This window comes from Prionailurus viverrinus, chromosome C1 (assembly GCF_022837055.1).
Source record: "Prionailurus viverrinus isolate Anna chromosome C1, UM_Priviv_1.0, whole genome shotgun sequence".
Classification (NCBI taxonomy): domain Eukaryota; kingdom Metazoa; phylum Chordata; class Mammalia; order Carnivora; family Felidae; genus Prionailurus; species Prionailurus viverrinus.
The window spans coordinates 22,977,351-22,988,213 of record NC_062568.1 but is presented as its reverse complement, the minus strand read 5'-3'; the positions used below and the strand labels follow the sequence as shown (position 1 = coordinate 22,988,213).

General features: G+C 42.1%; 1 protein-coding gene across 8 annotated transcripts in view; it reads left to right on the top strand.

Moving 5' to 3' along the window:
* Positions 1-84: 84 nt before the first annotated feature.
* PIKFYVE (phosphoinositide kinase, FYVE-type zinc finger containing) overlaps positions 85-10,863 on the top strand; it is an 89,688-nt gene continuing 78,909 nt past the window's right edge. For 4 of the 8 annotated variants that reach the window (XR_007154717.1, XM_047870419.1, XM_047870414.1 and 1 more), the window contains exons 1-2: positions 6,208-6,341; positions 9,902-10,082. Coding sequence is in view for 7 of the 8 variants with exons in the window: in XM_047870419.1 (XP_047726375.1) it covers positions 9,911-10,082 (172 nt within the window). In the remaining variant the exon portion in view is untranslated. The other 4 variants (XM_047870417.1, XM_047870415.1, XM_047870418.1 and 1 more) reach the window with 4 other exon arrangements.

Below are 10,863 nucleotides of genomic sequence, written 5' to 3'. Positions count from 1 at the left end.
CACCCTCCCGGAGCCCCGCCCTCTCCACACCGCCAATCATCGCGCGCCGATCGCTCTGGGTGGGCAGGGCCGGGTCCCGGAACTTCTGGGCGAGATCTGCGGCTGCCTTCTCTGTGCTCGCGGTGTGGGAAGGGGTCGCAGCGCCCCCTAGATTCGGCCCCGGAACCCGGCCGCGGAAGGACGTGAATGCCATTTGCAGTCCTGCGACCAGGGAGCGCCAGGGCTGTAGTCTAAGACCCACGCCGCCTAGGGCCTTGCGGAGTGAGTTTCCAGGTTCTCAGTGACTGCAAAGGAAAGACTTCCGGCGCTACTTCGGTGTGCGGTAGACCGGAACGAGCCTTTGGCAGAAGGAGGAGTGTGGGCGGGAGTAGGCAGTATGGGGTCGCTTTGGGGGCTTCTCGGAGCAACTAGAATGCAAAGAATTAAATACACAGGTAGGCATGCCACGGTAAATTTCCGCTACTACGTCTTCAGAACTTGTGTACCTATATTTCTAATTACTGCTAAGTACATACTATCAATAGGCCCAGGTGTCATTTGCATTAGAAGATAAATATAGGAGATTATTGTCTGGATTCCAGTGAAGTTGGAATAAAGATGCGAAGCCTTAGGAAACACTGGAATAAAAAAATTCTGTCAGCTACAGGAATTATTTTTGTGTATTCCTTACTCTTGAAAACATGGGGGAGGGGCATTTTAGACAGTGATTTGTAGTGGTTGTAATGCTTGTATATTACTGCCCAGGATTCAGTGTCCCAAAACTTATTTTAAAACATTTTCTCGGGGCGCCTGGGTGGCTCAGTCGATTTAAACAGCCCACTTTGGCTCAGGCTTAGATCATGATCTTGGGGTTGTGGTCCTTGGGTTCCAGCCCTGCGCTGGGTTCTGTGCAGACAGCTCTCTGCCCCTGCGTCGTTCTCTCTCTCTCTCTCAAAAATGAATAAACATTAAAAAATAAATAAATAATAAAACATTTTTTTCTCTAATATCGGATTACAATTACTCTGAAGATAAACCGGTATGAAGGTCATTACACAAGGTACATTTTGAACACTAGAGGGCACTGGTATTTTTCCCAAGAGAAAAGTAAAGGGGGGGGGGGGGGGGAAGGGATACATAGCATTGCATGTGCTGATTTTTTAAAAAAATATATTATTTTCAAGTAATCTCCACACCCAAGGTGGGACTCAAACTCACAACCCCTAGATCAGGAGTCACATGCTATGCCACTGAGCCAGCCAGGTGCCCTGCACTTGATTTTTGAAGTGGATTAATGGAAAGTAGCAGTTACCTCCATTTATTCTTGTAGAAATGATTATAGAGGTATATAAGCTTGTATTTTCATCTAGAATCTGAGACCCAAAGTCACCTGAGATTGTAAACTTACTCTCATTTTATATCAGGTTCACCCTTTGCCTACTACTAAAAGTATATTCTTTCTTGTTTCAGAAAGGATTTAGGGAAGCCTTCAAAATAACACAATATAGCACGATAAAACACATTGAATATATGTGAGGAAAACGACGAAAAAATAGAATACATATAGGAAATTATACAGAACCAAGATGAATTGAATCACAAAATGTATTCCATCAAATCCTAAACACTTCTGGAGATGGGCTGCAAATTTGGCTCTGAGCCACTGTGGGACACTTATGGATGGGAATCTCAGCATCCTAAAACAGTGTTTCCTAAGCCAATAACATAGGGACTCCTTTTTCATTGAAAATATTTTCTTGTAGATCCCTAGAATTGATTTTTTTACTGCAAATATGTATATGCAAAACTAGGTATATATATGCTCCTTATGCTGATAGCTCTTATACAACTAAAAAATAAATTTATAGACAAAATGACTAGAAACAAAACTATAAGATAATACATTACCCACTGACAACGTTAACTAAATGTAACACATGATGTTTGCTTACATTCTTGCTGTTTTGAATTTAGCTTGCCTATTCTGGGTGTCGTGTGAGAATTCATTTAGCACACCATTTTTCTGTTTTGTTAATATTGCATGCCTTGACATCATTTGTTTTTCATTTGGCCAATGAAAAAATCTGGATATTTTAATAGGAGCTGGTCCTATTTACTGTTGTACACACAAATAGAAACATGGGCTATGAAATTTCTGTCCGTATTTGGGTTATGAGACACTCATCCAGATAACAGGATTGTCAGAAATAGTCTAAGGCATTTGTGTTTTCATTTTGATGATCTAAAAAAAAATGCAGTGAAACATTCTACCCTGTGGAAATTCACTTTATTGACATTTATTGGCCATGAAGATTATGGGAGAAAGGACAGTAAAGGTGATCTCTGGGCATAGGGTTTGGGTGACAGGGTGCCCTTCAACAAATACAGACAGAGTCACAGATTTTCATGAGTTGAGTTTAAGATGTGTTAAATCTGAGATGCCTGTGGGACAGCCAGATAGAGATGTTATGGAGGCATTTAGCTGCATCTGCAGTTCAGGAGGGGTGTCTGGGCTAGAGAGAGAAATCTGAGACTCTTTAGCATTGTTATGGGCTAAAGTGTGTGTCCTTCTTTCCCTCAAATTCGTATGTTGTAGCACTGATCCCTAGTACCTCAGAACGTGACTGTGTTGGGAAAGAGGACCTTTAAAGAGGTAATTAAGGTTAAGTGAAGTGATACTGGTGGACCCTAATCCAATCTGACTAGTGTTTTTTTTTAAAGTTTATTTATTTTGAGGGGGGAGGGGCAGAGAGAGAGAGAGAGAGAGAGAGAGAGAGAGAGTGTGTGTGTATTAGAGCACTGTCATAGAGCACTATCAGTGCAGAGCCTGGCATGGAGCTTGAACCCACAAACCATGAGATCATGACCTGAGCCAAAATCAAGAGTCAGACGTCAGATGCTTCACCAACTGAGCCACCCAGGCGCCCCTGGACTAGTGTCTTTATAAGAAGAGGAAGTTGGGACACATGTGCATGCACGGAGGGATGATCATGTCAAGAGGCTGCAAGAGGGTGGCCATTTATTTGCAACCAATGACAGAGGCCTCAGGAGAAAGTAACCCTTGCAGGCACCTTGATCTTGGACTTCCAACCTCCAGAACTGTGAGAAGTAAATTTCTGTTGTTTAAGTCACCCGATCTGTGGCATTTTGGTATGGCAGCCCTAGCAAACGAACAAGCATGTGTTGATAGTCGAAGCCATAGAATTTAAGAGGTCATAAACTAGAAGTTTACAGTAAGAAGAAAAGTCTACCTCCGTAGAATTCTGTGGAATACTCAATACCTTTAACAGCTAAGTGGAGGAAAAGTGGCCCCCAAAAGACAATGGCAAGGATTATCTAGGAGGTGGTAGAAAAATCAGCACAGACTGATGGGAAACAAAGAGAAAGTTTCTAAAAAGGAAGGGGTACTACAGAGAGGGCAAGGAAGACAAAGCCTGAAATTAATTTTAGCAAGTGGGAAGACCTCACGAATGCACCTTAAGAAGCATAAATCTTATCAGAATGATTCTGATAGAAGCCTTACTATAGAGGATTGAAGTTTGGAAGGGAGACAAAACTTTTTCAAGAAGATTGATCATGAAGAATGCTCTAGAAAGTCTTGGCATAATTTTTAATGATTGCCTAATTGCCCATCATTTGACTATATTACTTTCATGTTATTTGTGTTCATTGGAAATTTGTTTCCTTTTTATTTATTACTGTTTTGAATAATTGTGAAAAACATATTTAGCTATACTTTGTACTCGACTCCGTTCCTTAGGCACGACTGATAGAATTGTAATTGTTGGATCAAGGAGTATGAACATTTTAAAGGCACTTGTTAGATCTGTCAAAGCATTTTCTAGGAGGGATATACCTATTTATGTTTTCATGTGCAGTGAATGTGAGTGCCACTTTCATTACTTCCTAGCCAGAACTGAATTTCATGATTTTTTTTAAATGTTTATTTTTGAGAGAGAGAAGGAGAGGGAGCATGAGCAGGGGAGGGGCAGAGAGAGAGGGGGGACACAGAATCTGAAGCAGTCTCCAGGTTCTGAACTGTCATCACAGAGCCCGACGCGGGGCTCGAACTCATGAAATGCAAGATCATGACCTGAGCTGAAGTCAGAAGCTCAACCCACTGAGCTACCCAGGTGCCCCTGAATTTCATGATTTTTAAAAATATCTTTGTGTTCCTACTAAAGAGAATCAGGGATCCTTACAGAACTAATTTTAGATGAAGGATAGTTCAAGATGAGTCTGGCATATTTTATTGGGTAAAAAAGTAAGGAAGTGCTCAAAAAGTGATGAAGGCATGTCAAATGTACACAGGAGCTGCTTGAAGGGGCTCTCACTGGGCAAATTAGGGACAACTTGACTATCAAAAAGAGTGGTGGCAGTAATGAATTATAACAGTGTAAAAAAACACAAGTCTGTACTGATACTGTTAAAAGATAAACTGAGGCATATTAAAATTTCTAAGAGTTTATTTGAGCAGGAATGGGACATTGCCAAATGCGAAATGATCGGAAGCACTCCACCGACAGAAGCTAGGGGAAAGACTTGTAGAGGCAGAAGCAAAGCAAGAACATTATTTGACTGACCACATCTTAGGCGGTTGCATATTTAGGAAAGCCTAGGTGGCTGTTGGTGATTGGTTGTCCTTAGGTTTCAAATTCATAACTTTTGAGGCATTCTAGGCTTCGGTTTTGGTTTACTTACAGAGGCTACTCAATCATTAGAACCATCTCATTCTGGGGCCTTCTAGGTTGGTTGAGCATCCCAGTCTTGATTTCTACTCAGGTCATGATCCCAGGGCCCTGGAATTGAGCCCCGAGTTCGGTTCTGCACTGGGGCCTGCTTGGGATTCTCTCTCTCACTTCATCAGCCCCTCCCCAACACATGGGCATTCTCTTTATCTCTCTAAAAAAAAAAAAAGAAAAAAGTCTCAGACTAATGGCCTGATGGCCTCCTTGTTTAATGAATTGGACAATACGAATCAATATAAAAAAGAAGAAAAGGAAAAGTTATTTTCAGTACACATACAACTAATACATAATACAGGAAGGAATATAAGCATAGTACCATCATAATAATAGACTCAATCATAAATATGTGGGAGGTTTGTTAGAGGTCACACCCAATAGCTTGTGCCTTTTGACTCAGGTAGGTGAGATTCTCTGCTGAGATCAATAGTCAAGGTAATGGGGCACGAGGAACGGTGTGATGTGGAACAGTAGTGACGGAGGGGAGAGGGGGCAGACTACCCACTCTGAGGATGATTGCGGAGGGACCCAGCTGAGGATGGTGATCGGGATTTCCCTGTAGTGGTATCAGCCTTCGGGTTTTGACGCCATTCTCCATCCGCTGAGGAGGGCAACTCGAGGAAAACTGGGTAGGGATTTGCCAAAACTTTTGAGGAAAGGGCCTGGAGAATTGAATTAAAATAGCACCTCACTTTGGGTTTCATTAACTTTCTGACCTCCCTGCCAAGTCCCACGATTGGGGTCAGCAGGTTTTGGCGTGTTGTCCTCAGCTAAGGGCACAACGCTCACAGCAGGACAAAAAGATGGATTAATGCTAGACAGGCTGAGCAAGACCAGGCTCGGTAATTTTCTTGGCACCCAGTCTTGGCAACACACAACTTGAATGAAAACACTAGCTGTAGAGCTCCCATGACTTACTCTGGGTAAGGCGCTGTGCCAAAGGCTTTACGTGCCCTGTTTTCCTTCATCTTCAAAAAAACTGCCCGTGAAGTGGGTATTGTTATCAGCCCCATTTTACAGTTAAGAGGGCAGGGGCCTAAGGAAGTTAGTAATTTGCTTAAGGTCACCTGGCCAGTTATTGACGGAGTCACTTAAGTGTGACAACAGTCGTCGCTCTCCTGAGTGTCAATCCCTAGGAACGCTGAGCGCGGTAACATATTACGAGAGCCCATGTCATCGAACACATACGGTAACCGCGGTGGCCCAGCCAGCACCCGTCCGGTGACCCGACACGCGTGATGCTCACGCATGCAGTCGCCCTGCCTTCCTCTGGGAAGGAGGAGGCGGCCTAACCAGCCAAGCTGTCGAGGACGACTCTATCTGAACTCGACTCTTTTTGCCTGGGCGTCTGATCCAAACGTGGCGCGGACGGGAAGAAGAGGGCGGGGCCGGCGGCCGGGAGAATTGCGGATTGGAGAGAAGGAGGGACAGGGGGCGGAGCCTTCGGGGGAAGGGAGAAGCCGCATCAACCATGTAAGTGGCTTTGCTTCCTGCAGCAACCGCCGGCGGCCCGAGTACCCCCGTCGCTGCGCTCCGGAGCTGGCTTTCCGCGCCTGAACGGGGTGAAGCGGCGACCGGGGTGGAGGGTGGCCGGCGGGGCCCAGGCGGGAGGCGCAGGTAAGGGAGGGGGCCTGGCGCGCGGCCGGCTGGCGCTGAGAGTGAGGAAGAAGGCCGGTTTGGGGAGCTCCGGGGCCAGAGCCGAGGGGAAGGCTGAAGTGAAGGCGAGAGCTGAAGCTTCACCACCGTGGCTGGAGGCCGGACTGTGGCCGAGGCCGGGCAACGAAGGGCAGAGAACCGGTACCCGCAGCAAGCCGGCTCCCCGATTCCCCGGTTGCCCCTGGTCTGGGAGCCGGGTGCGGCTGTTCTTGAAGAGGTTTCCTTGGAAACATTTGAAGTTCTCTTGCCCCTCTCTTGTCCCACGTCTCTCAGCTTATTTCGGAGGTGCACAGTCCCGTTCCTCCTCCCTCTCTGATGGATCAGCTCCTAGTCTGTGTGTCAGAGGTGCATCCGTAGACTGAAAAAGAAAGTTCTTGAGCTGCAGAAAACGACACCAGTAGTGGGTTTTCAAATATGAACATACCTCTTTAAAAATATTTGTTTCTTCTACTTGAGTCCATCCCATTACTACCTATGTTTCAAAGTCTCTTGAGGAGGAGACTTGATTTCCCATTTAGTATTTTACCTTTGCTTATAATGTTCCCAGCAAAAGGGTGAGGATGAAATGCGATGGATGTTTTTAGAGAATTAAGATGTGTCCAATATAGAGATTATTTTTAAGATATTCAAGAAATATGAGAAGTGCTAGAATTCTGTAGAAAGCAAGTTATTTATGTTTATCTGAGATGTGTAGGTATGTGTTAAATTATCATTTACTGATTCAGTGCATACTCTGTTTTAAAACCAGAGGTAGTGGTTTGGTTTTGCACTCTCTTATTTCAAACTTACTTGAATCTCCTTTTCTGCCACTCCAAAACTTTCATTCTACCAGGATTCAAAAATAACCTTAGTTGTTTGTTTGTTTGTTTTGGTTGGGTTTGGGCTTTTGAGAAAGATTGGGCAGGTCGTCTGTTCTGTGGAGCAAAACAACTTTCCCTTTTTCTTTTCCTGTGGGCTCCCATTTTCTGCTTTCTGGGAAGAGTAATGTGGATCACGTTGTGGTCTTCCTTTAGTGTTTCTGTTGGCATGTTGGTCAAAAATTGAACAACAAAATCTTTGTTGATGGAAACTGACAATTCTAGTATTCAGCTGGCCTGCATTATTAGATATGTCTTGAGTATTTTTAAAAACTGTATTTAGAGGGGCGCCTGGGTGGCGCAGTCGGTTAAGCGTCCGACTTCAGCCAGGTCACGATCTCGCGGTCCGTGAGTTCGAGCCCCGCGTCAGGCTCTGGGCTGATGGCTCAGAGCCTGGAGCCTGTTTCCAATTCTGTGTCTCCCTCTCTCTCTGCCCCTCCCCCGTTCATGCTCTGTCTCTCTCTGTCCCAAAAATAAATAAATGTTGAAAAAAAAGAAATTAAAAATAAAAAAGAAAAAAAAATAAGAAAAAACTGTATTTAGAAATTATTCAGCTGATACTTGGATTTTTTCATCCACTATATTTTGAAATTGGCTAGTGGATCTGGCCTGTGTTCTACATGTAATACCTGATTAGCCTTCACATTGGCTTCATCACCGAAATACTGTGTGGTGGGGTAGCCTTGAAATAAGAGGCAAAGTACTGGCATTTGGAAGGCCAGGTTAATATTTCTAATTGCCTGTCAGCAAGGAGGCCTAGTTTATATCCCAGACAGTAATTAAGCTGCCAGAGAATAAGAGTTGTAAGGCAGTTTTTTCAAGATCCTGGTGTCATTATGAAATTGTTAAGATTAGCTATGTGATTGTGTTTATGTTTCAGAGACTGCACTTGCTGAGCGTTTTCATGGTAATTTTTATGCTCACATCTCCAAAGCTTATTAATAGTTTTGTATATGGGTGACCCTCAGTAGTAGCGCTGAGATTCTTCATGCAGATTGCTAACTCTGCTTCAGATGCTACTTATGTCACAGTAGAATGTGGACTGTTTTTCCAAGCCTGAGGGTGGTTGTTGCAGTCACACAATCCTTTGTCTTTAGTACTTTTTTCTTCCCCTTTTTCTCCCTCCCCCCCCCCCCCCCCCATTTTGAGTTGACACGAATTCGTTTAGCAGCTTGCTTCAGAATCTTTTATGCTGGAATATGGATTGTCATGATGATTTAGAATTGTTGACTATTCTCCCCAATAGAAGGTGGTATTAGAGACCCTTTCTGTCTCCCTCCATCTCCCTCACTCCCTCCCACCCTCTCCTCCTTTCTCCCTCCTTCCTCTCTCTTCTCCATCTCTCTCCTTCCTCCTTTTCCTCAACACTCCTTCCTCTTTTTCTTCCTCCTCTACTCCCCCCCCCCCCCATACCAATAAACATTTACTGCCAAATCATGTTCAAGTCCATGGTTTCATTTCTGCTTTAATCAATTAAATTATTAATCAGGAATTTAGATAGGCTGGAATTGAAGTCTGTGAAGAGCTACAATAATAATTTCGATCTAAAGAGGAATTCTGGGATAAAACTTGGGGTGTAATTACAGTTCTACCACTGACTGACTAGTTGTGTGACCCTCAAGAAAGTCACTTTAGGTTCAGTGTGCATTGGTTGCCTCAAAGGCAAAGTGTAGTAAGGCCAGCTCTGTGCGCTTTCCAGGATTTTTGTAAAATTAAAACAAGGTGGTAGATACGATTTTGAAACTGAAAAGCGTTTTGTGGGAGTGTGATGTCCTCTTTGTAAGATATAAAGTAGATGACAAAAATCAAAAGTCATCTGTAGTACTTTAATGACTACAGTTATGCATAGTTCATGGTTGTCATTAATTTGAAGTGTTAAAGAGACATCAGTGTTTTTCTCTACCCTCCATCTGGTGATGTGCTTACCTTTACTACTTTGGTTGAACTATCATTTTTGGTTATTTAAAAAAAAAAGCTCTTTAAGATCTTCATTTTAATGTCTATATGAGGTTATGCTTAAAAGGAGAAAAACCAGACTCACGTGCCTAGGAGGAGAGATGACAGGAACAGCTTGGTGATTTGAATAGTTCTTGAGGAGATGAAGCATAGTTTGAAGAAATCTTTGAGGTTGTACAGAAATGTCATTAAGGGATGACTGTTTCATTTTCTTTTCTTGGAAATATTTATGTTTTATATTTTTAAAAGAAAAATTGAAATAAAAATTTTTTGAGGAATTAATATGGTTGTGTAAAACCAGTTTTCCTTATAACTTTAAACAGCTGTTGAGTTATCTCTTTTTCCAAAAAAAAATGTTAAAATGGAAAAGATATAAATTATGTGAAAATGCTTTTTATTTCTTTTTTCCTGCTCACATTTGTACCTTACCTCCAAATTACTAATAATTTTTATATTTTCTGTAGATTAAATAGCAATGTTGAAAATTAGATTGGCTGTGTAATCGTAGTTTCAGTTGTCTGACACCCTTCCTTATGATCTAGACTGCAGTGTTTTTAAGCCTTAATTTGCAATATATACTAAACTAGATTTATTTACTCTTTGGTTTCGGAGATCAGAGTTTTCAGAGTCAGATTTCCAGATATTTAGGTATGCTGTTTGGAATCAAATTTTGGGCTTCCTTAGGAACTCCTATCTTTTGTTTTTTAGACTCATGAAATGGCCACAGATGATAAGACTTCCCCAACATTGGACTCTGCTAATGATTTGCCCCGATCTCCTACTAGTCCTTCTCATCTCACACACTTTAAACCTTTGACTCCTGATCAGGACGAACCTCCTTTTAAATCAGCGTATAGTTCTTTTGTAAATCTCTTTCGATTTAACAAAGGTAAGACTTGTTCTTATGGATCAGAGAACCTGTAATTTTGATTTTCTAAAATTCTCTTGTTCAGCTCAGCTTTCATGCTGTGTCTTTGCAAGAATGTGAAATATCAACAAGGAGATAGCTTTAATCATCGGTCACTGGGGTTTGCTGCTCAAGAGAAGAAAGCTAGAATTTTCCCTGTAATCTTATTAGTTATTGGTAACTGAAGATCTGAATTGAAAAATAATGTTAAAAGGAGATCCCTCTTTGAAGGTAGCATTTTTTTTCCCTTTCTTAATATGTTTCAACTTTCTTAAGTTCACAGAATGGACTTTGTTTTTATGGGGGTAAATAGCCAAAAGATTTTAATTAAAGCCATAAAACTAGAAGACTCAGCACCTGGGAGGAAAGATTCCTATTTTTCCAAAATTGAAACTGTCAGCACGCTTTTTGACTTAAACCTGTTAGATTAAGATGTAAGTGTAACAATATCAAGTGAAAAGATACTTTTTACCTATTTATATAAGGAAATTTAACATCATGCAGGACTTTTATTTAATCAACAGTCTATTCCAAACAAATGCATTGCCCTCAAAACTTCCATTCCAGGATCAGGTCCAGGATTACATACTGCATATAGTTTTCATCTATCTTTTGTCTCCTATTCTCTGTCTTGTGAGATGGACATTTTTGTAGAGAACACGCCAAATATTTTACAAAATGTTCCTTAATTGGGATCTTGCTTATTTTTATTTCTTTAATTAAAGTATAGCTGACGCCTAATGTTACATTAGTCTCAGGTGTA